This window comes from Cinclus cinclus, chromosome Z, assembly GCF_963662255.1.
Source record: "Cinclus cinclus chromosome Z, bCinCin1.1, whole genome shotgun sequence".
In the NCBI taxonomy this organism is placed as follows: Eukaryota; Metazoa; Chordata; class Aves; order Passeriformes; family Cinclidae; genus Cinclus; species Cinclus cinclus.
The window spans coordinates 4,788,842-4,816,422 of NC_085084.1; the positions used below are offsets into that span (position 1 = coordinate 4,788,842).

General features: G+C 43.4%; 1 protein-coding gene across 2 annotated transcripts in view; it reads left to right on the forward strand.

Annotated features, from left to right (window-relative positions):
- The first annotated feature begins 20,960 nt into the window (after nt 1–20,960).
- The window catches only part of ZNF462 (zinc finger protein 462), a 48,556-nt gene continuing 41,935 nt past the window's right edge, over nt 20,961–27,581 (forward strand). Inside the window, exons 1-2 of one of the 2 annotated variants that reach the window (XM_062513101.1) lie at nt 20,961–21,384; nt 22,031–27,537. In XM_062513101.1, the coding sequence (XP_062369085.1) occupies nt 21,165–21,384; nt 22,031–27,537 (5,727 nt within the window). In that variant the 5' untranslated portion in view covers nt 20,961–21,164. The remainder of the gene's footprint in view (nt 21,385–22,030; nt 27,538–27,581) is intronic. The other variant, XM_062513102.1, reaches the window with a different exon arrangement.

Here is a 27,581-nt window from a genome sequence, read left to right on the forward strand (position 1 = left end):
GATTTTTGCATAGGAAGGGCTGGACTGATCAAATTACTGGGACAGTCAGAACCTGACTATTTGGGAGATTCTTGTGGTTTTTTGTGCTCCAGCTGTCAGATTAATCCAACTGGGATTTTCATAGCAATCTCCCTTTTTAAATGCATAATGAAGCCTCTAATGAAATGTGAGAATGGGAAGAGAGAGAGAGGACAGGGATTTTTTGATAAACTGGGTGGAATTAAAGGTTACTTCACGTTTCAGAACTATATGATTTCCAGCCTCAAGGAGTATTTCAGTTGAGAATTGAATCCTTTGGAAGGAGGGGTGTAAAATTTATATCAGTAATCTGACTGGTTAGATCTCTGTATATTACCTTTTTGCATGGCCACTGGGACTAGAAAATGCTAGCAGTTAGGTGCACCATGATCAGAAAGCTTTCATATGGAACCAGTTTTCTTTAAAATCGAGCATTCCTTGGCTCAGGGACCAACAGCTGTATTTTTTTTTTTTTTTTTTAAGAAAACATGCTATTTTTCTTTAAGTTCATGGAGATTAGATGTGTGTCTGTGATAACAGAACCAGTCTTGGTCATCTGTGAGATCCCTTCTGCCCTTTGTTTTCCCATGTACAGCCTAGAAGATTCTGTCAAATCCAAAAGAGAAATACATTAATTCCACAGGATGCTGACAGTCCATCATCAGCATGCACTGGGAACAAAGCTGCTGCTTTAGAAGCCCACTTTAGAAAAGCACATCAGAAAGGCATTAGATTCTCCTGATTGGAAGCCTATGTTGAAACTTTCAAATGTGTGATGGCTGGGCTGCCATGATTGTCATATTTAGTGTCCAAAAGCAATTGTGAAAATTCACAGAATCACAGCAAGGGTCAGTTTGGAAAGGGAGCACTGGAGGTCATCTGGTCCAACCTCTTGTTGCCTCTTTTCAAGAGACAGCCCCAGCTCCCCCAGCCTTTCCACATGAGGGAGATGCTCCGGGCCCTTCCTGACCTCCACAGCCTTTGCTGGACCCACTCCAGGAGCTCTGTGTCCCCCCTGCCCTGAGGAGCCCAGAGCTGGACACAGCACCCCAGAGGTGCCTTGCAGGGCTGGGCAGAGGGGCAGGATCCCTCCCTGACCTCCCAGCAATGCCCTTCCGAGTGCACTCCAGGATCCCGCTGGCCTTCTTGTCCCCAGGACACTCTGCTGGCTCAGGGACAGCTGTTTGTCCCCCAGCAGCTGCAGGTCCTTCACTGCAGAGCTGTTTGTCAGCAGATCACCCTGGACTCTGCTGGTGCTTGGGGTTATTCCTGCCCAGGTGCAGGACTCTGCGTTTTTGAATTTCAAAAGGTTTTGCTCTACCCATCTCTTCAGGCTCTGGAAGCTCTTGAGAAGAGCAGCACAGCACCTCAGGACATCAGCCACTCCCAGTTTTGTATCATCAATAAACTTACTGAGGGGATGCTCTATCCCAAGCCGTTAAACAATACTGGACCCAGTACCAAACCTTGGGGACACCACTAGTTAATTACAGGACTCTGTGCCACTGGTCACATTCTCTCAGACCTGCCCTTAGCCAGTTCTCAGCCCACCTCACTGTTCCCTCTGTTTATTCTCAGAAGTGGCTAAAAAGCCATCCCAAAGGATGTGCCATGCTGGATTTGACCCAAAAACCACCAGCATATTTCCAGCTTCTTTGACCTAAGGGGAATAATACTAGAGACAGAAAATAATACCACTAGTGTTTCTCCTTTATTTTCAACCATGGTTGCAAACTGTGTCTAAACTAAGTCTGTATTATTTGGACAGAGTGATCAAAAATGTTTATATTCTAAAAATGTCTAGTGGAAGGAGTTCAATGAGCTTTCAATCCATGCCTGAGTATGAGGACAAGGGAAAAAAAAAGAATCTCATGATTGTCCATAAATCTCACCAAAAAAAAAAAAAAAAAGAGTGTTCTCTTGTTCTCTCAAGTGATAAAGTTTTGGGTCTAAAAGTGAAAGAATAACCATTGGCCTGGTGCTATGCAGAGATTAAAAGGTCAACTGTGTATCAGTGAGAGCTGCAAAATGATTTCTTACAATCTGCTGTTACTCACCTCTTCAGGAAGCAGGAGGGACGGACAGCAGAGGATCTTGGCTAGTTTTGGAAGTCTTAAAAAAAATATTCTTTTGAAGCTGTTGTATTCCCACATTTATATTAGGTAGATCTTGTCTTTGTGGGATATTTTTGTTATTTTCTTAGCAATGTGACTCCTTAAGACAGCTGGACCAACCTCTGCTTTCTGAAAATTCAGAGCACTGTGCCAGTCATAAAGCTGATCATGACTTTTCAAAAACAAATAAAAGCAGTATTGTGGCCTAAATCAAAGAGGAAGCATGGGAAGCATGAAAGATTGACTTGCATGAAACCTTTAATGACAGAAACGTGCTTGGGTCCTCTAGGTATCGTTAGGTCAAACAAAGTGGATCTCTGAGGTTCCTGTGCACAAAACTTGACTTTTGGAATTTATCAATGACACTTAAAAGACTACAACAGACTTTTGGGCTGTCATCAAATGTTGACAGTGGAGCTGAGCTGAAGGAGACAAATGATCAGAACATGTATTTGTACCATCTTTAGATCAACGTCTGACATCTTTTGTGGTTTGATTTTTGTTTGTTTTTGGGTTCCTCCCCCTCCCTCCCCTAAGCAAAAGGGATTGAGAACTGGGTCAGTGCCTCAGGGATCATCCAGATGGAGGCACCTGTTTTTTTGCAGCTCCAGGAGAAAGGGACTGTGGGATGAAAAAAATTCCATGCAGAGAGTGCAGGAGAGCCATAGATCTCCTTGGCCATTGGCTTTTGTGGTGTATCAGAAGACTTTTGGACCTTTCCAAGATCGAAGTAAGTAATGACCTTGCTTTGATGTATCAAACAAATAACACCAGTGTTGTGCCTTTGACAGCCCCAGATCCCAAAGAGTTAAGCAAGGGTTTTCCTTTGTATTTTGGACCCATTCCATTCAAAACAAAAGCACCCCACAGGTCAAGACAAGAAGAGTATCTGACAGGCTTTAAAGGGACTTTTCCTTTTTTCTGTCTGTTTTCTATGCCAGTAATTTATATTTTTTATTGTGTTGGACCTAAAAGCTCATCATTCAGTTGTATCTGTAAAAGATAGAAAATGTGGAACAGAAAGTGGTCCATGACTCACTCAAGAAATCTGTTGGCTTTGTAGCCTGTGTGGACTTAAAGGAAGACTCCTGTCTTCTTTTAAATATTAAAAAAAAAAAAAGTGATCCTGCAAAGTAGTAGATATTTCAAACAGTCAGAATAGCTAAGGGGACTAGGCTGGAAATGCTTGTGATAGTAGAGGTTTGAAGTCTGGAAAATTGTGCTTCACCATGACAGCTTTCAGGTAGTCCATTCCTCCCTTTCAGACATTTTCAAGAGTGATATTTGGAGGACTAAAAGCAGCCAATTTGCCTGTCTGTGTAAAGTTTTACAGGAATCTGGAGTCTGTATGAAGCTGTAAAAAGATGCAGTGGCTGCAACCTAAGACTAGAAAGATGCTCATTATGCAAATAATTCTTACTTTCTAATTGAATTGAAGAAAAAAATTAAGAGATACTGGAATTTCTGATGGACTGCTGGAGGTTGTAAGTGGTCAAGTGTAGTTTCTCCTCAGATGCTGTGGTGGGAGACAGGTTTGATTGAGTTCATTGTGGACAAATTGTGCAGCTATAAAAGCTGAACCTTCAGCAGGATGACTCCCAGCACTGCTATCTTCTGTCAATTTAGGGATTAAAGCACATGAGAATCCTGCCATGTGGACCTGCAGGGAGTCCAGGGAGGTGTTTGTGTCCTACCAGAATGTGCAAGAAGATGCTTTCTCACCTGGCAAAAGAATGGGAAGCAAATAAACCAAATTAGGTGAAATTATAAGGCTGACTGGGGGTTTGTAGTTATGGATTAAGGCTCAATTTTCTGCATTGGTTTTCCTCCATATCTCCATTTTAGGCTTAAGACTATGGACAAGTGATTTCCATTTTGTTCTCCAAGTTGAATTTGTGCAGAAGGTTGGTGGAACCTGCTTTCCTCTTCACAGTCAGATGCATTTTTTGTTGCCTCTACAGCAGAGGAAAAAAAGGAAATAATTTTTTTTTTAAGTCCTGACAGAGCTACTGTAGACTTTCACATAGTAATTTCTAAAGGATAAATAAATCTCCCAGAAGGAAGATCTCTGGTTTCCTCTAGAACTTAGCAGAACTTTAGTCACTCCAAACTTTAGTCTGGGTTTTACAGATGGGAACCAGAGTCTTTTGCAGTGTAGTTGCCATATAGGAGGTTGCTGCACAAAAACTCAATCATAATTTGTCAACATGTCGGTTTCCTAGGATAACCTAACATTCTACTATAGACAGCCCAACCAAGCCATCTGAAATTATTATTAGACGTAGTATTATTATTATTGTAAATGAATTTCAGTAGATTTGAAGGTCTCAGTGATTTCAGTAGTAATTGGGTTTCATTTTTTTTGTTAGTCATCTCTCAGAATCTTAGGCTTTGGTCTGTTAAGGATGATAAATCTAGGAAACCTAAAGATTAGGTAGTTTTGTCTTCTGTGCTTATAAAGACTTTATCAGTAAACACTATCATTAGTCCTCTTTTTTGATAACTGATTCAAAAACAAGTCAGTTTCAGGGGAAAGTTCATTAGTTTGGTTTTGAAGGTCAGCAGTAGAGGCCTCACTGTAAATGCTTCTTTTTTTTTTTTTCTTACTTTATAGAACAATTACTACAGCAGGATGAAGGAGAATTTTGATTCCCTAACTGACAGGTTGTTTTCAATTCTTAACTTGTAGTTCCAGTTTTGGAAGGGTTCTTTCAAGATTCAGAACTCTGTATGGCAGCAGTCTGACTCAAGGAGCTAGAAGCCAATGCGAGAAGAAAGGAGATCAGGAATGAAGAAGGAGAAAGATGTTGAAGTTGTTCCCCTTGTTTTTGGAATGTGTGACTATTTTAACCTGTAAATAACACTCTAATTAGTGGTGTCCCATCATGAAATTCAAGTAAAGATAAGATATAAAAACCACTTAAAAAGATAAGATGACAAACCACTTTTTCAAATCTTTTCTCCCAGGCATAGGTGCAAATCCTCTTGTCTTCAGCTTGAACATTTCCTTTCTTCTAGTAATCAAGCCTACAGAAATAGACCCTGTGTGCTCAGCTGAAAAAGAAAATTATTTTTTTTTGACAGTGAACCTTCACTGCTGACATGATCTTGTAGTGCAGGTAGCTTAGAGGCTTATATGATATCAATTATTGTATCAGTTTTGCAACATATCTGAAGGGCAGGTTCTCCAGGGAGGCTGAACCATAGCACCAGTCCCTGATTAGCACGTCTGGGTTCTGCCTCTTTCAGCCTCTGAGACCTGGGAGATCCACTGCAGGTTCTGCTTTCAGGTAGGGAGAAACTGACTCCTGTTTCAACCCTTCACTTCATAATACAAGGCTGCAGAGAGTTACTGATCCACATAAAGGTCTGGTCCTCAGCTGGGGAAAACTGGCAGAACTCCAGCAAATTTATAGAAATAAAAACCTAGAGAAGTCTCTAAAACCACAGCAGTTGCTGGGACTTGCACAGTATTCTGCAGCTTGCAACAATGCAGCAGCATGAAGCTGGGATGACACCGATGGCTTTGTATTTTCTGTGATCTTGTGGGGTTTTTTTGTGAGAATGAAAATCTTCAGGCGAGAACTTTGCTCCTGTTCTCTTGGTGGCATTGGCTTGGGTGGCTTTGTTTTTCTTTGAAAACTGATAGCAGAAGACTATCCAACCTTCAGGAGAGGAGCCATTATATGGGGGGCAGTGCAACAGGAGCCAAAGTTTAAAAATAAAATACCAGGCTGCCTTCCTGAGGATCCAGACATAGCAAACACATTCACACACATACGCAGGACTTTGGCTGGCCATGGTTGTATCAGTTACAGAGCCCAGAGCAGCAGACAATGAGAACCAAAAACGGAGCCTTGCTCCTCAGAAAGAAAGAGGAAGAAATACAAGGCTTCTGTAGCCTCAGATGCAAGTTTCTGGTGTGCATGGGAGCCCCTCAGCAGCAGCAGGTTGGGGGACAGACAACTGCCAGTCATTCCTGGTGATGTCTTCTGCAGGCTCTGCCCAGCTCTCCCTTCTCTCTCCCACGTTTTCTCTGCCCTACTGAGTAAGGGGATCTGAGCTGAGCAGTGTTTTTTGAGAATGTGCTCCTTTCTAAAAACAGAAAAGCAGTGGCTTTTATGTCATACTGAGTGCTGAGTGACCAGGATGACAAACACCTTCAGAAGAAAGGAAGGACCAACTATTTTGGCTTCAGAGCCATGTTGCTGGCATGTTGGACTGTAGAAATAGCAAATGATCAGATCATCTTTCTAGAACACCTGGAGAATTAGAGGCATACAGAGGAGATAGTGGACAGACCAGGAAGAATAATTTGAGACTGAAAAGCAGAAAGGTATGGCTTAGTGCCAGGAATCCAGCTTGAAAAGTAAGGTAAGTTATGTTAGAAAGGAATGGTCTTTTGAAAGAAAAGGTGACTCTACTCAGACAAGTCTAGGAATGTAGGAAGATACAATTCTTCATTAATTATGAATGTAGAGAGGGTGAAGAAGGTGAAAGATTTAACCCTTTTTTATCTGGTTCCCTTAAGTGCTGATCTCACACCAACTCCCAAGGGGGTTGTGAGCTGGGTTGGCCAGGGTGGGAAGCCAGGGTTCCTCCAAGGTCAGGGTGTGGAGCAGCTGGGATTGTCCTTCTATCAGGTGCCACTGACAGAAACTGTATGCAGGAGACAGCTGTGCACAGACTTACCTGCCATTGCCCCACCTCAGGTGTGCTGAAAGATTGGAGCCCATGCTTTTGACTGCGTGGTGTGGCCAGATGCACCTCATAGTAAATGCAAACTTAAGTTTTTAGCCAGGTGTCTTCCAACTACACCAAGAATGTTCCTGTATCTCAGCTGACAGCTACAGGCAGAAAAAAAACCCAAACAAAACAAAAAAAAAAAGACCCAAAGAAGAGGTGTTTTTCCTCATCTCTGCCCAGGCAAAGTATCAGTCACATTTGCCCATGACACACTTGGCTTTTTGGCAGAGCCCAGGCTGGTTCTGCTGTGCAGACATAGGATGAAGTATGCTCAGTGTGCTTCCTTTCAGCAGGAATGCCAGCAGTATCTTGGCCTACTACAGAGGCTGCTCTGTGTCTCTAAGCTACTTTTGCAGAGTTTGGGTTCACATGAAACGGGATCAGGAGTCCTTGGTAGCCTGTGCATGGCTCTGAGCACAGAGAATTTTGGAAAGATGTGTTTTCTTAGACATCCATACTCTCAGTGTGGAACACTTATTTTATTGAAATACCATATTTTCAGAAAAGCCATAGTAGCTTCACATACTATGGTTGAACATCGGCTGAAGGTGATGTGTAGCCTAAAGGTTTTGTAGGATGTGATTCTCATGCAATCTAAGTATTTTAAAAAAAACCTATAAAATATCTGTGTCTTGCTTGTGGTGTTGTCCAAACAATGAAGGATAGGTACACCTGTCAGCATGTGAAAACTAATTGCTTGGTTTGCTACTGTCATAAATTTTGTCAGTCAGGGCAGAGTGGAAGTGTGCACATGCTTTGTGGCTCCAGCTAGAATGTGTGAAACACAGGTCTGATTAAATCAAACTTCCTCTTCTATGGTCTTGAATATCTCCTGTTTAAAAGAAAAGACATTGAGGAAGACCCAGAGAGTTCCTCTTGCAGTGTCTTTATGAAGGTGCTATAAATGAGACTCTCTTTGATTACTTCCAGTAAGTGTTGATGGGGTTTTGTCCAGATTACTTGCTGGAACAGAATTAATATTATGTAGCTGATTATTTAGAAGAGTTTGGGGAGGAAGATTCAGCAGTTTGGGCAAAGTCCTTTTAAGAGGTAAGACTCTCAGGTCACCCAAGAATTTAAGTTTTATTAGCTGCCAGCCCTGCAAAACAAATATTATTTCTCACCCTCATATAAAGCTCCCCTAAAAAAAAAAAATTTTTTTTTTTCCATGTGCATCCTCCACTGCAGTGTCAAGTAATATGAGGGTTAGACCATGTTCACCAACTCCAAACTCCATCTCCACTGTAATTCTTCTCTGCAGCTCTGCAGACGTTTTGCCAAGTTGACCTAAATTCTTCAGCAAAAGGCCTGGATTCTGTGCAGGAAGGTGGAAATGGCAACTCCAGCTAGAAAATAAACACAAAGATAAATAAAGAGCATCAGCTGTATCCTTGTGTGTGGTGTTTTAATTTACCCTTCCTTCTAGAATTACAACTTCTGCCCATGCTGGAGAGCTTATTCATTTCTTCTTCTTGTGGCAAGTTAGCACTGGGGTTCCAGGGACAATGACACAGGAAGGTAGTGTGGCATCAGAAGGAAGGGCTGGAGTCTGGAAAGCCAATGTGTGCTGCTGGCTGTGCCACAGGATAGCTGTGTGACCTGGAGCCAGGCTGCTTCACTTCTTTGTGGTTCTCCACCACAAGGTAAATAAGGTTTTTTTGTGGTGTAGTCTCAATCAGGTTGCTTTTCACAGAGACCCCACCAACAAGTGTGGCCTGAACTTCATGAGTCAAATAAATAGACTGTGGCTAGATGGAGCAGACTGTCAGTATTGCTGCCTGAAATACTTACATCTGCCTTTTTGTTTCTTTCATGCAACTTAAAATCATGAGCCTTCTGATTTAATTTTGAATTTGCAACCATTTGAAAACCAGGGAGATACTTCAGTCTTTGCTCTCTCTAAGAGCAAGTCACTTCTGCTGACTTTAATGACTTGTCTGTGATAAATGAATGGAAACCTGAAACATATGATTCTGTCTTTTGTCATGCTCCAGTGTTCCATAAACAGCAGAAGGGAAAATGAAATTTGCACAGAACTGACTGTACACTTCTCCCATAGACACTTTGTCAATGAGGTCGTAAATTAATGTGGAACTTTGACTCTGCATGCATTCCTGCAAACAAGAACCCACGCCTGAATGAATGCTTGTTGCTAGAAATAAATAAAAAAAAAAGTGCAAATGCCTTTTATTCAAATGACTTTTAAAAGGGAAAAAAGTCTAGAGTGCAAACCACTTTTTTTTTTTTCTCTCTTCCATACTGTTCAAGGATGTTGGCTAAAAACAAACAAAATGTCTCAGAATACCCTTTGTACGGTTCATGTGTGCCTCTTTTGGGATGAAAGAAGCAGGGAGGAGATCCACCTGACTGGCATGTGGTGTTGCTGAATGCTGTGTCTTAAGAGCTGTTCCTTTGGGTGGAGACTTAATGCAAGGAGAATGTGTTGTTTATATATGTGATTGTCCTCATCTCCTCTCCATTTGTAAATGAAAAGATGTGCCCTGTCCCTTTCAACCACCAAAATTTTTTTTTTTTTTTAAGTGTTGAGTCTAACATAGTTCTTTGTGCTTTAGGTTTTTTTCTGCTTTTTTTGCTTGATTGATTTTTTTCCCTTGCTTGCTTGTTTCCATCTTTATTCTTTTAGTAAGAACAAAATAGAATTATTTTATGTGGTTCTGCTTTGAACATTTTAAAAAATTTCCTTGAGGTGGGGGACACTTGATCTTCTGAAAGTACTTAGATGTACGTCTTGGAAAGCAGCAAGTTGGGAAGGTTTTAAGTGCTTTCCCTTTAACTCAAACCTTGATTACTTTTTTTTTTTTTTTAAATGGTTCTACAATAACCAGTAAAGATAATAGGAATCATGTACCCATTTGCTTTGGAACCATGTAATGCAACATTTGTGTCTTTGCCATTATCACAGGTGAATTTACTTTGTTGAAATAAATCACTGAGAGCCAGAAAACCCTGCCTTTGCTTTCAGAACATTACTTCTGAACCTTCCAGATTAAAAGGCAAGCTATATTCCATAATTCTGTTTGGATCTCATCAGGCTGAAAGTTCTGTTTGGTTTACAGATAGATTTTAAACCACCACAGGGCTTCAATCTTCTGCGTTTCTTTTGCATATTTTTAAACTTTTTTTTTTCCATCTTTCTTAGCTTAAAAATATCTAACCCGCTTCTACGCACTCTTGCATGCAGAGTAAATGTCAAGGTTTGCCCAGCCATGGAGTTATTTAGACAGAGACACTGCAGTTCCAAAAGCCTTTTTGGGTCCCAAAGCATGTAGCCAAAAGCAGAATACCTGTTCTGAAGAGCCACTGTCCCACCAATTTTTGATAATGTAACTGCATTTGCAACAAAACAAGGGTTTTTCTAAGGACAGGTCCTATTAGAAAACCATTTATTGGCCATTTATTTAATGCATCTCCCGAGGCTTGTTTTATTGCTTGTTATTATATACAAAACTAAAATCCTGAGAAAGCCTGAGTTGCCATTGTGCTGCCTTTTCTTGTGGTTTTAAGGGCATTTTGTTTTTCCCTAATTGGAGAAGGTTCAAATTTTTACTAGGGAGACACAGGTAAGTGCTTTTTAAAAAGTCCCTGCACCTTGAATTTCCCCAAGAATTCTCCTCTTTTAGCCCAGGAAAACTGAAAATCTCTTCTTTCTCCTCTTGTCAGTTACAAAAAGCAACTATTTGGGTGCAGATTCCAGGTTACTCAGTTGTTGGGTGGGGTGGTTTTTTTGTTTTTTTCTTTTGTTTATTTGGTTGGTTTTATTTGGTTGTTTTGCTTTGTTTTGTTTTGTTTTGGTTTGGTTTGGTTTTTTTGGTTTTGTTTGTTTTTCAAACCTCAAGAGATACTTTTTATCTTGATAAACTAGTCTTGAACTGAACTTCCCCAGTGACAAGAGACATTGGGGGTTATATATGTACTTTGGCAATTGTTTACATATTCTGGAGTGAAGTTTTTGCATCACTTTCTCTTATCAGGTGTCATCCTGTATCTTTAAGGCTAAGTGAGAATGGTTCTTCAAAATGAGAGTCATCTTCTGACAATGGGGACTGATTATTTTGTTCTAAAATTGGATTTTGATACCTTCCCAGATACATTTAAACGCTTGAAGGTTGCTGAGTTTTAAACCATTAAATGCAAAGCATTTGTAACTGCTGAAAAAAAAAATAAGGTGTTGTGTAATAGACTTGCTGAAGAGAAAAAAACTCTATAAAGAGTTCTGTAATGTCTACATATTTGCAAGGATTGCAGCTTTTGAAGGATGCAGTTGCTTATAATCTAAGCCCTTATTACAAAGAAAGTCTTATTTTTTTGTTCTTTATGATCCATTTCCTGTTTGAGTATTTCTTAGGAGGAAGAAAAAGAAATTGGATGTCAGTGGCTGCCCCTCAAACAGCTTATTTAAAGCAAAAAGGATTAAACTAGGACAGAAGAACTCCATTAGGAACTTCAATCTCTTACCATTTCTGATACTACTGAGCTATAACACTAGATTTCTCCTTGATTTGAATGCATCTGTAGTAGTCAGGGGCATGAGATGTTTATTGCTGGAAAGTTATGAAATAAGGTCAACAAGAGGTTGGTTTTGTCTTTTTTTTTTTCCTTTTTGTGGGAGATTGTTCTTAATTATTACCTGCACAGCAAAGTATACATATTTTTTTAACAGACAGGGAGTAACAGCTTTTTCCTCGTTTTAATGCAATAGTTTCTAATTCCTCTTTGATTAAAGCACTTTCTGTCTGGAAAACTTTCATTAATCCTGGTCAGTTCACAAATGTTGTGATACATAATTGCAGGATCACTTAGAATTCCCTTTTCCCCTATCTTGAAGTTCACTGTAGATGCTCCACTTGGTTTCTTCTAGAGCCTGTCTATGTATCACATTAATGATTATGATTATGAACCAGAGTGCTATTTTTTAAATGTTTTGTACTCAAGCTTCGTATTGTTACACCAACTGCAAAAGTTTGATTCCTGGAAGGGGTAAGTGAGTGAAAATGGGGGCTGAAGGGTGGAGCAAAAGGAGCAAGGTGCTCATTTGGACCCAGGATATTGTATTCACAGTGCAACTCAACATGAAATCCAAAGCACTCTGCATCTGAAGTTGTTTGGGACAAAATATTTTGGACAATGTGTTAGCAGCAACTTGTTCCTCCTTTTGTGCAGCATCACTTCTCAGCTGGCAGGACCAACATCTTGCTGCCACCACCGCAAACAGAGGACCTTCACTTGCCTAGGTGGAAAAGAACTCTTGGGAGGGGTTGGCAGGGAGAAAGTGTCAGTCTAATGGTTATCACTGTCAAGTGCTGGAAAAGTATATGTTCTTTTACCTGGGGCAGAGATGCTGGCTGCCATACTGTGTGTGAGTCAGTGGGCAAATAAATCTGTGTGTTCTGCCTGGTATTATAAATGGGTCAGCAATGGATTTGTATTACCTGAGGAAATGAACTGGCGGACAGAGCAGCTTCTGTTTGCTGCCCTGCAAATGTCAAATATAGCAGAAAGCTTGGGGGAAGAGGAGGGATAGCTGGAGACAAAGGCAATGTTAAAATAGCCAGGGTGTCAGCTCCTCAAACATGTGCTTCTGAGGGGTAGGCTGGGAGAGCTGAACAATCTTTAGACACTGTTAATCAGCATTTTCTTACCCTCCAGCAGGGTTTCAGCAGTAGATCTTGCTTTATAATTGGAGTCATGCATGAGGTGGGTTTGGGTTGGCATGAGGTGCTGTGCTGTTGCACTCAGCTTTTCTGGCTGGTACAGAATATGACTTCTAGTGCTTTGCTTTTATGGGGTTAAAACCATTCCTTTGAATGTGCTTTTTCATCCTCTTCACGTGCTATCTTTTACTTTTGAAGTATCTCTGGAGTATGTAAGATCTCTGGATGGACTGAGGGAGAGGTCTCCTTACTCCCCTGGGATCTTAGGAAGCTGAGCTCTTACAGGTGATGAAAGACAGGCAGAGGGCTATGGCTCACTGGATCTGATCCAGCCAGTGTTTCTTTGGTTCCCAAATGCCCTGTGAACTTCTCTTGAGTGACCAAACAGGGTAAGATTAGGGAAGTTATCTCTGGCTGGAAGATTACTCCTCTCACCAGCCAAGGTCAATCTCTGTCACAACAGCTACATCAGGTCCAGTTGAGTTTGTACACTTGAAGGAGGAACATGAGTCCAGAAAAGCAAGTTTTCATATACATCTTTCAAGTTGGTGATATTCTGGATTTATTTGGTGTCACATCTTTTCAGCAGGAGGCGCAAAGCAGAGCTTTGCCCTTTGCATTTGAGGTTTCTGAGTGCTAGTGACTTGATTTTCACCTCTGTTACTACAACCAGAGTGCCTGCATGTATTTTAAACCAGCTGTGTTGGCTGGTCTAATCTCAGATCTCTTAAGATTAAAATTCTGTGGCCTCTAAAATAATCCACCAGTTTCTGTGTTCCCATGGTTTAGCTCTGTCACCAGTTTATAAATCTGTATTTAGCCTCTGTAAAAAATACTGTGCTTCTTGCAAACTAAGATTTGGTCCTCTTTAAAGCTCCCAGCTCACCAGCCACAGCACTGCCAGCGACCATGGAATGGAGCATGGAGTTCAGGGTGAAAGGCAAGATTACTTCTAAAGGCACTGGAGGGTGTTTTAAGGGCAGATGGCTATCAGGAGATAATATCTCCTCCCTTCAGACACGACTTTGTGACTGTTCTTCCAGTCCACGGTCCAGCGGGGTATGTGGTGGAGCTTGTTGTATCGGATTTGCCACTGGCAGGACCCCCTTTTAAAACAGTTCTGACTTTTCTTGGCAGGGAAGAGATCTTTGGTTGTGCCAAGGTGAGGAGCCTGCTCCTCCCCTGCTCCTTCCAGGGTGAGGCTGGTAATGCATCCTTTGTGTAAAAGCTCCTGGAAGGTATTTGCAATGCATGAGAAGGAATCAGGTTGTTTCTGGAGTACCCGGGCTTGGTGCTGCCGTGTTCTTCAGCACCACCTACTGACATCTCCCTCTCCCTCTCTCCCTCCCTCTCTCTCAACTCAACATACACCGGGGGTTTGCACCTCTTTCTTAACTCACAGCAGCAGCATTACTCGAGGTAATTAACAATACACTCTTGGCTGGAAATTAGAAACCCCAGACCCCAGTGCGTTCAGTTCCATTGTGCCATATGGGGAGCACTAATGAGCAGGGTACAAAAGCCAAGCTGCTTGGCTCTGGTGTCTGTTTTCCTCGGCCCACTTGCCCCTTGAACACGTTTGTTCTGTGGAGAAGAGCACTGAGGGGCTGGGTGGTGTCAGGGAGGTGAATGACTCGGCTCATGTTCTGTGCCTACAGGAGCCAAGTGGCAAAACCACATTTCTATTCTAAATTTTTGCCCCGTGCCGGTTCACCTCCCTCTTAAACTAGCGTTGTGCAGGAAATTAAGTATCATATTTAATAAGGGAGAAAGTCCTACTCTGACCATCCAGTTGTTCAGATTCTCTCACATATATATTTAGTGTCTTTCTGAATTCTGTAGGGATTAATAACTTGCCATGAAAGTAATTCAGAAGATCAGAAGAACCCATCCTAGCCTTGCTTGGAGCAAGAGCATTTAATGTTTGAGAGCGTTTCTCATCAGGGAAGTTCTTTATGCTCAGATTCTGTTGCCTATGCTCTGTATCATGTACTGCCTCACAGCTAACCCAAAGGAAAGAGGGACAAAAAAGCCAGAACTCTTAATTTGTATGACAGTCTAAGTTTGTCTTTTAATAAGATTTTGGCATTTTATTTGCAATCTGCCTTTATTTCAAAAGTTTGAAGTTTGAAACTATCCTTCAGGCATTCAGATGACCTCTTAATGTATTTTTTAAAAACAGAACAGATATATATGTAGACCTCAGGACAGAAAGAAAGAGAAGAAACATTATTTGTGAGAAAAGAACGAGTCTTTAGCAATTAAGTAGCTTGAATCAGTAAAGCCTTAGCAGAAGCAGACAGATAGGTACCACTATCTGTGATTCTCATTTCACACCATCTTCTAAAATCCATGGTGTGCCTTTATTCTGCTATGGTCTTACAGTGAGATGGCTAATAGGTATTAATATTCAATAATCACATTTTTCTGGGATTTTGGATTTTTTCTTTTGCTTTTTTTTCCACTCCCATTTTTTTGAGAAGTCACAGTTTCGGGGAACCAGTTGAGTTGATACCACTGTATCCATCATTTGGATCCATTTTATCTCATTTATGTGAGAGGTTCTGTGAATCCTTGTTTTCTTGAACTCAAAAGAAAAAGAAAAAGAAAAAAAGAAGAAAACCCAACCATGCTTCTAGCAGCAATGACAATCATCTCTTCCATGAGCTTTAAGAATAATGTGGTTTATATTTTTTTAATATAGAAGATTCTGCAAGCTGTGATAGATTTAGTGTGGTATTTGGTATGTTAAATGTCTGTATTCAGGAGCATAAATAAATATCAGCTGTGTAGGGATCAGCAATGTTGGCCATCCTATTTCCCATGATAGAGAGATTTCTGGAAATTTGGAAGGCAATGTACAAAGAATATGTGGAAGACCTCCTTTGTGGAATCAGATCTGAAACCCAGTTCAAGCTCAAACACTCTTTCAGGTACCTGGATAAGGACATTTAGGGAAGAAAATGAGTTTGTGTCTTCTCAGTTTGGATAGTTTCTACTATTGAGTTGTAATGAATCTCCAGGAGTAAAGTTCTTCCTGAAAATACCTTATGTTTTGATACACATTTCCATGTAAGCCAAGGGAAATGTTTACTGGAAGAATGGAATCACAGGCATGAGCTAATGTATCTCTTGTGTCCTTAATAGTTGAGTTTTAGAATGGAACAAGCAAATGAACCAAAACTGGATGTATGGAGATACTGATAATTAAACCTGTGACCAGTGATAAAGTTTTATCATTAATTCCTTTACAGGAAAATAAGAAACACAAAGTATGTATATTGTAGAGTTACAACCCGACCTATGGATTTCTATTAAAACCCAGTTGTATCAAATTAAAAAGAAAAAAAATAAGTGTAAAAAGAAATGGTATTTCAGTTTAGTTTATGTTGTTACCAAAGTCAGTCCTCAGAAGACCAAGAATTCCAATAGCTTGGCTGAAATTCAGTAGTATAAAATGACCCATGAGTTGAGTAGGTTTACCTGACCTTAGTTGAGAGTTGAATTTATTCTCCGAATTCTTAATTAATTATGGGGTTTCCTTTCATAAATGAAAGATTAGGCTGGCTTCCTCCAGTTGGAATAGCCTTCAGGTTTCCAGTTTCTCAATTGTGTAAGTTTATGCATTACTCCTATGATTTTATTTGTTTAGTCCTCTTATTCTCTGTTGTGATCTTACATTATAAAAAGTGTTTAAGAAGAAAAAATCAGGGAACAAAGAGCCCAAAACCCCAAATCCAAAGATCAGAGCAGCAGCTCCACTACATGGGCTGAACCTGGCCAGGAGCCCGGGCAGCCAAGGCTGGAAGGTCCTCAGCACAGCTGTAGGCACTGGTAGAAAAGCCAGGCTTCTCTAGCAGGGAAAAACGCCTGAGGTGTTACTCGTGGGAATTTCAAAAACTTGTCTTATCTGTAATTGCATGCTGGCAGATTTCCATCGTGTTTGGTAGTTAATTTCTAGAAGGGTGGGGAAGACTGGAAAAACCTCGAGGACCATCGAGTCCTACCATCAGCCAGCACTGCTCATGTTCCACCCACTAAACCGTGCCCCCAAGGTACACATCCACACATCTTTTACATACCTACAGCGAGGGTGACTCAACCATTTCCCTGATCCGTGCTTGGGGGAAGAATTTTTCTCTTCCTTCCGCTCCACCTTTTCACTGAGTAAAATGAAAGCTGTGAGTGCGACCTTGAGTTGTGTGAGGTGTGGATGAAGATGCCTCTGATCATCTGACCAGAGGAAGAGCTGGAGCTGCCCTTTGTTTCACACGCAATGTTACTAATGCTGAGCTGGATGCTGTGTGGTCTGACTGACCTTTTTAGTTGTGGTTGTGCATGTGCCTATTCTTAACTTGTAGAAGCTCTGCTGACTCCATCTCAAAATATAACGGATGGGTAGTCAAACCACAGAAGCTCAATTTTGAGGTCAGTGCCTTGGGCTTCACAATTAATTTTGTATTTTGAAGCTTTAAAACCAAACTTAAACATGATGATTTGTACTACTTTGGATGCTGCCAAATTCTGTAATTACTGTTGTTCAACAAGCACAATTATCTTTTGTTTTGGATTTTTAAAAACCTCAAAATCTAATGCAACTGTGTCTCAGATGTTCTCAGGCGTTTATGAGTGTAGAGAAGGATGCTGTAGATGATTTGAGACCACCTTGTGTCTTTAAAACTGTGGCTTTTAGATTTCTAATGCCCAGTGTTTTGAAAGCTTTTTGCTCATAAGAAAAATGAGAATACCTCCATATTTAAGCATCAAGGCCACATATTTAAGAAGAGGTTGTAAATGCAAATTAGCCAGACAATGGCATTTTAATAATGTTTTGTGAGGTTAGCATTGCATTAGTAAGGGTATTTTAGAAGTCACATATTATTTATAGGCAATGTGGTCTCAAGAGATTGCTTGTGAGTATGTTCGAGGGCTTTTGGGATTTATGGATTCATTTAATGGTGGTTTTGTTTGGTTGCTTTGGGTTTTTCTTCCCACACTTCTGCTGCTAAGTTACAAGATTTGGTAACTCCTGTCTTATTCCACCTAAATTTCCTTAGTGAAAATGTAAACGGTTATGGAATGCCTTAGCTTAGCTGACCATGATGGAGATGTGTGAACGTTGCTTTGTCTCCGTGGCTTTGGGATGTGTCTTACCATGTGTATTTTTTAACACCAGCACTTGAAAATGCTCTTTTCTGGTCGGTGGGTGAGTCTCTCCCAGCGGTGTCCATGCAGACAAAAAAAAAAAAAAAAAAAAAAAGGAAGAAAGATGCACATTGTGTTGCAGTTTCTTTTGATACATGAGCTCAGACTAGCAGTGTGTGTTTTTAGCCCTTGTGCAATTGTGGGATTTTAAAGAAGGATGTGGAAATGGTAGAGCAGGATCCCTTACAGAATGCTTCCTCCTGCTCTCTTTCACCTGATGCATGGTGAAAACATCACACTGAGGTCCACTCAGCTGTATCTGGAAGCAGGTAAGATTAACCTCTTCTTGGACTTGGTGCTGCCTTTGTGGTGCAGACCCTGCTGAGGTTCAAGCTGGAACCCACTGGAGAGTCTCCGTTAGTTCTGTAATCAGGAGCTATTAATGATATCTCATATCTCTCACCACAATGCTTGGTTTAAGCTTGTGTAGACAACAACCAGCATCCTTAAGGATGCATTCTCCAAGCAGCAGTCAGTGTGTGCTGAAGATGAATGAAGCTGGTGGTGGTTTTCACCTCTTGGAGCTGCCAGGATTGTCTCTTTTTTCTTTTCTTTTTTTTTTTTTTCCCCCATATCCTCGGCGTTGCTCTCCCTTGTGGTTTTCTATTTCATAAGCCTGAAGTTTTCCAGAAGAGAAAGAGCTGAGAGCGTTTTGCGGTGATATTTCTAAAGGGTCCGAAGTTTTTGGGGGGCTGAGGAGGGGGAGGGCTGAGGGGGGCAAGAGTGAGATTTTTGTGTATGCGCGTTGTTTTTCATCTCTTCCACACAATGGAGCTTTCAGAGAACCTCTCTTAAAAGGCATAGCTACAGCCTTTGTGTGAAGGGTGTGTCTGCTGGCAGGGTTTGCTGATGCAGACGGGCTGGGTGGTGATTAACAAAGGTCATTAGACTTTGGAATCTGGCAGGGGAGTGGGGTGGTGTGTCTTCTGCGCCAAGCAGGAGAGATTCCCCAGGGATAGGCCGGGCTGGAGGCTTCCCCCTGCTGTCCCCCCTCACTCCCCCGCGCCTCCTCCTCCTCCTCCTCCTCCTCCTCCTCCTCCTGCTCTTGGGAGGCTCAGCTGCGTGTCGCCTCTGCCTGTAGGACAGCTTGGACCAGTGTCCTGATGCTGTGAATGCAGCGTTTGTGGAGCGAACCGCCACATTTTGTCACCCATGGGACAGGGGAACCCAACCCTGAGGAGAAGGTTTGGGGAAACCCAGGCCTTGTGCTGAAGGAAGAGAAGGTGCAGCTTTGAGGAGGGCGCAGGGGGAGAGCAGAGACACGATTTGGAGGGCAAGCCATGCAGGAGAGAAAGGAGATGTGATTCTGGGGGATGAAGATGAAGGGAGATGTGATTCTGGGGGATGGAGATTGTTAAAGCATCACCTAAAGAGGAGGAGTTTAAAAAAGGGAGGGGAGGGAAAAAAAAAAAAAGGAGAAAAGGGAAGAAGAAAAGAAAGGCTGGTGTGCTTGAGCTGAGGCTGAGATAAGTGAGGCCATGTTGTGCACAGGCGAGAAGCTCTGAGGCTGTGAGTGCAGGAGTTGTCTGAGCTAAAATGGCTGCTCCCAAAGCTCAGAGGACTAGGGCAGCTTAGTGAGTCTTAAAGCTTCAGTGACGCAGGGGCTCATATCTCTTGAAAGTGTGATAAACACATTCAGTGGAGCTGTGGCTTGTTTGGCTGAGATGAAAGGACTAAGCTTGGGGGGATGGGTAGTGAAAACTGGATGATCTGCTTTTCTGTGAAGTGCTCTAAATGCAGGAGTCGTCTGCTCCATGGAAGAATTTGTTTTCAGGTCTAATGGACTGTGCTAAAGGAGACGTGGGGTGGGGCTTCACTCACTGCTGTAATTTGATCCAGAGCAGATAGCAACCTCTTCCACACAATTTGGTCTGGTGCTTGCACATAAAAGCTTGAGTATCTCGATTATTGTAACTTTGTTAGCTGAAAAGAAGCTGGTGCAGCGTTCATTTTCTTTTTGGTGGTGAGAGAGAGTAGGGGGAGAGAAAGGACAACAGTGCAGCCTGCAAAGTAATGTAGGTAAATATGTGGAGAGCCTCTGTGCTCAGACTGTCCGGAATTTGACTTGGTAGAAGTTTATTTTAGCAGGCTATCAGAAGAAGCATTCTTTCATCTAAAATCCTGGTGCACTACCCTCTCTTGTTTCTGTGCGTTAATGTTTTGGAGCTTCCTCCTCACTTTGTAGGTTGCTTCCTTCATACTCCACGTACAACAAACGAATGGAATTTAAATTGCTGTGGGCTGCTGCTGTGTCTTGGACCTCTGAAATGCTCCGTTTGTCATGCACATGCATGGAAGCTTAAAGAGGCAATTGCTGTATTAGCATAGGAAGGTAGCTCTTGTGTCTAAGCACTGCACAGGGTAGGAGGGTCTAAAGTCTTTTGTTTGGCTTGTGCTTTGTGTCTTCTGTCCTTCATGTCTTCTGTCCCAGGATTAATTGTCACAACTGAACCATCTGAACCATCCTTCCTCGTTGTATCTTATGTTGCTTTGTATGTATGTATGTATGCTTTGAAGGTATGCAGGGCTTCTGGATAAATCAAGAGGTCATGATGACTCTTGTGTCTTTGTAACTCGTGTTGCCGTTGTACTATTTTTTCAGTATGGTTACTCCTGTGGCTGAGGAAGGTTTCCTTCCTCCGGCTGTCTCCATCCCCCGGACTGCAAAGGCACGAAGGTCTTGTCCTTAGAATGGACTGAAACGAAACTGTAAACATTTTAACAAAAAGTGGAGGTGCCCTTAAAAGCTTGGTGGAAGGGGGGCAGAGCGAAGTATTCTGTATTGGTTTTGTGTAACTGCATCTAACCCTGCTGTTATGTATAGGTTTTCAATATGAGGACTGATAGGATGCTATGAAGAAAAGACAGATTTATCTCTGTGGAAGCTTTTGATGCATGGTGTTGAATGAGGCAGGAATTGGCAACTTCCAGGAAGGTTGGAGTGTGTCTCCTGAAGGCAGAAGCTGCTGTCTTCTGATTGTAAATTCCAGTGCATGACTGGGATTAATGTGCTATTTCTCTGCACATGGCCTGTGGTCTTTGAACAAGACCAAATTCTGAGTAACAACCCTATGTAATGGAAAAGCCAAGAGGACAAAGTCCACTGGATCAGTAGTAACTTGTCAGAGAGTTGACTGTTCACAGAGTTGATTCAGCAGCTTGTGAGCTACCTAGTTTGGACTTCTTGTGGATCTGAATAGACACTTCTTAACAGGATGAGGAAAGGTTGAGTTTTATGCTGCTGTACTTGTGGAATCTCTGAAAATGAATGAGTCATGGAAAGCTTGGTGTTAACCTTGGTGTTTCCAGGATTTGTTCCAAAAGCACTGCTGTAAACTCAGTCTTTCTCTTCTTTCCTTCCCCTGTTTTTCTTGCAGATTTTTTCTAATGTAAAAGATCATCCTGAACCATGGAGGTCCTGCAGTGTGATGGCTGCGATTTTCGAGCTCCATCTTATGAAGACCTAAAAGCTCACATTCAGGATGTTCACACTGCTTTTCTGCAGCCAACTGATGTCTCTGAGGAGAGTCCTACACAGCCAAGGTCTGGTTCCATCAACGCTAGCAACCAGACTGAGGTTGAATTTTCTTCTGTAAAGGATGAATTCGCAATTGCAGATGACATAGCAGGTAAATCTCAACTCCAAGATTGATCTCAACTCTTAAGATCTCAGCTCTTACCCCCTCTTTCACATGTGTCTTATTTCAGTGTGTTTTAGTTTCTGCCTTTATTGTGGTTTGAAAACTTGCATTAGCTTTATGGCTATGTCAGCAAAGCAGATACCTAGCACCAGCTGTACTGGTTCTGACTCTGACCATGGCTTTTTTTTTTTTTCTTTTTTTTTCCTGCAAATGCAAGCATGGAGGATGGTTTTATTTCCCAGCTTCTTTTCATGGGGCTCTTCATACTTATTTTCCATTTTCAGCTTTTCATGTTTGTTCTTTACTACTGCAAACCACCTCAAAATTACAAATTTTGTTAGTTTTCATACTGAAACTAGTTTTAGTTTTTCCCCCCAAGAAGGTCATTTTGGAAACTGTCCACCCAAAACTATACACCACAGTCGTGTATGTGTAGAAATTATGCATAATGGTCACTTTTCTGACCATTGTCAGGTCTGTAGATATTACCACAAGTGAGAGAGGGAATCCTGGAATGGTTGTTGTCAGTTCAGAGTGTGGTTGCATTCTTAAGCATACAGGGTGGGTGAAGGAAAAGCCTTTCTATTTTATTTTATTTTATTTATTTACATATACACCTTAATTCTCATTTTAGGGCAAAATGCATCAAGTCAGATGGGGACTGGAAGTTACTATAGCCAGAGCCAGACTTTCTATGGCCAGCATATGGCTCCAAATCCTAAACCAACCAGCAAGTTTTTCCAGTGCAAGTTCTGTGTGCGTTACTTCCGTTCCAAAAACCTCCTCATAGAGCACACACGGAAGGTTCATGGAGCACAGGCTGGGGGGAGCTCAGTGGGGCCACCAGCTTCTAGTTCCCTAAATTACAACATCATGATGCATGAAGGGTTTGGTAAAGTTTTCAGTTGCCAGTTCTGCACCTACAAGTCACCCAGGCGTGCGAGGATTATTAAGCACCAGAAAATGTATCACAAAAACAACCTGAAAGAGAGTTCAGCTCCTTCTGCTGCTGCTGCTGCTGCTGTGTCTGAATCAACATCTGCTTCTGTGCCAGTGCAGGAACCCTGCAAGGAGCTGCCGGCAGAGGTGGTGGAGCGGAGCATTTTGGAGTCGATGGTCAAGCCCCTGACCAAGTCTAGGGGCAACTTTTGCTGTGAGTGGTGCAGCTACCAGACACCTCGGAGGGAGCGCTGGTGTGACCACATGATGAAGAAGCACCGCAGCATGGTGAAAATCCTGTCGAGCCTGAGACAGCAGCAGGATGGAACCAGCGCACCTGAGGTGCAGAGTAAGAGTGCCCAGAGTGCCTCTCCAAACTCGAATTACATGTCCATGAGCACAACAGGACGTGAGATGTCGAGTGCTAATGTCTCAAACTTCAGGGGATCTATGGGCAATTCACTTATGAGGCCCAACTCTTCTACATCTTCAAAGTTTTCTTCTGTGTCTTACCCTCAAATGAAGCCTAAGTCACCTCACAACTCGGGCATGGTTAATTTGTCTGACAGATCCCGCTATGGAATTGCTGATATGACGAATTCTTCTGCTGACCTGGAAACAAGCAGTATGCTAAATGACTCCAGCTCAGATGAAGAGCTAAATGAAATGGACAGTGAGAATGGCTTAAACTCCATGGATCACCAGACCTCAGGAATGTCTGCAGAGCAGCTGATGGGATCTGATGGAAACAAACTATTGGAAACAAAGGGAATTCCCTTCAGAAGATACATGAACAGGTTCCAGTGTCCTTTCTGCCCTTTCCTGACAATGCACCGCCGAAGTATTTCCCGCCACATTGAGAACATCCACCTGTCTGGGAAGACAGCTGTGTACAAGTGTGATGAGTGTCCCTTCACCTGCAAGAGCTCTCTGAAGCTCGGTGCCCACAAGCAGTGTCACACAGGAACAACATCTGACTGGGACACCATGAACTCCCAGGCCGAGAGCATCGCCTCGTCCCTGAACGACAGCACGGTGTCTTACGAGAGTGGGAATATCAACGGCAGGAAGTCCACTGGGATGATGGAACCTGTGCAGCCTCAGCCGCAGCAGCAGCAACCGCAGCAGCAGCAGCAATCACCCCAGCCCCATTCACAGCATCCGTACAAATGCACGTTGTGCAACTACTCCACCACCACTCTGAAGGGCCTCAGAGTTCATCAGCAGCACAAGCATTCCTTCTGTGACAACTTGCCAAAATACGATGGACCACCATCAAATGCACCGCAGGAGAGCGAGGCAGATGCTCACCCCTCTGCCAGCACTGTGAAGAAGAGCCAGACCTCCATCCTTGGGCTCTCATCTAAAAATAATTTTGTTGCAAAAGCCCCTAGGAAGGTCTCAAATGACTTCCCTTTAGATCTCTCCCCGGTGAAAAAGAGAACTAGAATTGATGAAATAGCCAGCAACCTGCAGAGCAAGATCAGCCAAAACAAACAGCAGGAGGATGCTGTGATTAACGTAGAGGATGATGAGGAAGAGGAGGAGGACAATGAGGTGGAGATAGAGGTGGAGTTAGACAGGGAAGAAGAGCAAACAGAACCAATGATGGAGGTTTCCAGTTCATATGCACCCCAACAAATGTGGGGCAGAGAGGCTAATGATTCCCAGAAGGACACAAGCTTCAGGAGCATGCAGCATGACTACAATTCCACCAATGGGGCAGAGATTGAGCTCACTTTGTCTGAGGATGAGGAGGACTACTACTCTGCTGTCAGCATGAAGGATCATCAGAGCCCTAATGCCTCTGTTCTGGGCAGCCAGTCTAACATGTATGGCACCGACCAGAACAATGAGAATTCAGAGTTCAGTGACACTGGCAGACTTTACTACTGTAAACACTGTGATTTCAGCAACAAATCTGCCAGGAGTGTTAGCACCCACTACCAGCGAATGCATCCCTACATTAAATTCAGCTTTAGGTACATCCTGGATCCAAATGATCACAGTGCAGTGTACCGGTGTCTTGAGTGCTACATTGACTACACAAATTTTGAAGACCTGCAGCAGCATTATGGAGAGCATCATCCTGAAGCTATGAATGTACTGAACTTTGATCATTCTGATCTGATATACCGCTGCCGCTTCTGCTCTTACACAAGCCCAAATGTTAGAAGCCTGATGCCACATTACCAAAGAATGCATCCCACAGTGAAAATTAACAATGCAATGATATTTTCAAGCTATGTTGTTGAGCAGCAAGAAGGGCTGAACACAGAGTCTCAGACACTGAGAGAGATCTTGAATTCTGCTCCAAAAACTATGGCAACCTCCACCCCCGTGGCTCGCGGGACTGGTGTGCCAGCTGGTTTTAACAAAAGTGCTACCAAGAGTTTCAGTCCTGAATGTGAAAATCAGAAGGAACCTTCAGTCAACACTGTGGTTGTTTATGACTGTGATGTGTGTTCATTTGCAAGCCCTAACATGCATTCAGTTTTGGTGCACTATCAGAAAAAGCACCCCGAAGAAAAGGCCTCGTATTTCAGAATCCAGAAGACCATGCGCGTAGTCTCTGTCGACAGGGGCTCTGCCCTGGCTCAAATGTCATTTGAGCTGGGGGCTCCCATCTCCCCAAAACTGTCCAACTTGGCTTCTCAGCCTCCACCTCCCCCACCACCACCCCCAGACCTCTCCACCGAGCTCTACTACTGCAAACACTGCTCCTACAGCAACCGCTCCGTCGTGGGGGTGCTTGTCCACTACCAGAAGAGGCACCCAGAGATCAAGGTCACGGCCAAGTACATCAGGCAGGCCCCTCCAACCGCAGCCATGATGCGGGCAGGGGAGTTGCCCCCTGGCATCCAGAGGCCACCGGTGTCCATGCAGCAGCTGGGCCGGGGTGGGTCCGAGACCTCGGTGAACCCTCCCGAGAACGAGATGTTCTTCTGCCAGCACTGTGACTACGGGAACCGGACCGTGAAGGGCGTGCTCATCCACTACCAGAAGAAGCACCGCGACTTCAAAGCCAACGCGGATGTGATCAGGCAGCACACGGCCACCATCAGGAGCCTCTGTGACCGTGGCCAGAAGAAATCTGCTGGCAGCCTGCCCGCCCACAGCTCCGGCACCGAGCGGGACAAGTCCAAGCTGAGAGCCCTCAAGTGCAGGCAGTGCAGCTACACCTCCCCTTACTTCTATGCACTGAGGAAGCATATCAAGAAGGACCACCCGAATCTGAAGGCCACGGTGACGTCAATACTGAGGTGGGCGTTTCTGGATGGCTTGATAGAAGCTGGTTATCACTGTGAATGGTGCATTTATTCACACACAGAGCCAAGTGGCTTGCTTGTGCATTACCAAAGGAGACATCCCGAGCATTATGTTGATTATACCTACATGGCAACCAAACTCTGGGCAGGTCCCGATCCTTCCCCTCCTGCCCTAGTGATGCCAACAGAGATGAAGACCTATAAATGCAGAGACTGCATTTTTGAAGCATCTTCTATTTGGGATATTACTAATCACTACCAAGCATTTCACCCTTGGGCCATGAATGGAGATGAGTCTGTGTTGTTAGATATCATTAAGGAAAAAGATACTGCTGAGAAAACCATGCCACAGCCTGATGAAGGTGGGGTCAGGATGGATTCTGAAGATCAGATGGCAACACCACAGATGGATCAGGATCCAGAGTGTGCAGAGGATCCCAGCCTTTCCCATGAAAAAACTGTCCAACTGGCTTCTGCAAATCCTGCCATCTCCTCCACTCCATACCAGTGTACAGTGTGCCAATCTGAGTACAACAACCTGCATGGCCTCCTGACACATTATGGCAAAAAGCATCCTGGCATGAAAGTGAAGGCAGCAGACTTTGCTCAGGACATAGATATTAATCCAGGGGCTGTGTACAAGTGCAGGCACTGCCCATACATTAACACACGCATTCATGGCGTCCTCACACACTACCAGAAGCGGCACCCATCAGTAAAAGTCACTGCTGAAGACTTTGTGCATGATGTGGAGCAGTCAACTGACATTACTCAGAATGACGTGGAAGAGACAAGCAGGATTTTCAAGCAAGGCTATGGTGCTTACCGGTGCAAACTCTGCCCCTACACCCACGGAACCCTTGAGAAGCTGAAAATCCACTATGAGAAGTACCACAATCAACCCGAATTTGATGTTTTTGCCCAGTCACCACCAAAGGTGTCTGCCTCAGTGGAGCCAGACATGGTGACTGAAATCAAGGCCTCCCCAGAAATTGCTGCTGAGGATGTTGGAGAGGTCTCCATGCCGGCGCCTCATTTCTCTAGTTCTCACTTAGTGTCTCACACAGTTTTCCGGTGTCAGCTCTGCAAATATTTCTGCTCCACCCGGAAGGGGATAGCGAGACACTACCGCATCAAACACAACAATGTCCGGGCGCAGCCAGAGGGCAAGAACAACCTCTTCAAGTGTGCTCTGTGCTCCTACACCAACCCCATCCGCAAAGGGCTTGCGGCACACTACCAGAAAAGACATGACATTGATGCTTACTACACTCACTGCCTGGCAGCCTCCAGGACAGTAAGCGACAAACCCAATAAAGTGATCATTCCATCTCCTCCCAAGGATGACACTCCTCAGCTCAGCGAGGAGCTGAGGAGAGCTGTAGAGAAGAAGAAGTGCTCTCTCTGCTCCTTCCAGTCCTTCAGCAAGAAGGGCATCGTGTCCCACTACATGAAGCGTCACCCTGGTGTTTTCCCTAAGAAGCAGCATGCCAGCAAGCTGGGGGGATACTTCACTGCCGTGTACGCTGACGAGCATGAGAAACCAGCTCCAGCCGAGGAGAGGAACGACTTTGAAAAGCCTGAGGTGGAGGCTGAGGCTCAGGAAATTGAGTGGCTTCCCTTCAGGTGCATTAAATGTTTTAAGCTGTCCTTCAGCACGGCAGAGCTGCTGTGTATGCATTACACTGACCACCACAGCAAGGATTTGAAGAGGGACTTTTCCATACTTGGAAGTGGCACCCGCTCTCAGAGCCCTGTCTACCAGTGCAAGCACTGTGATGCAAAATTGCATAGCACGGCAGAGCTGACTGCACACTTGAATGGTCATAATGAAGAATTCCAGAAGCGTGCCAAACGTCAGGAGAGGAGGAAGCAGCTTTTGAGCAAGCAGAAATATGCAGATGGTGCTTTTGCAGATTTCAAACAAGAGAGGGTAAGGATTTGTGTGTCTGGTCGCTTTCTCTGCCCCCCTGCTCC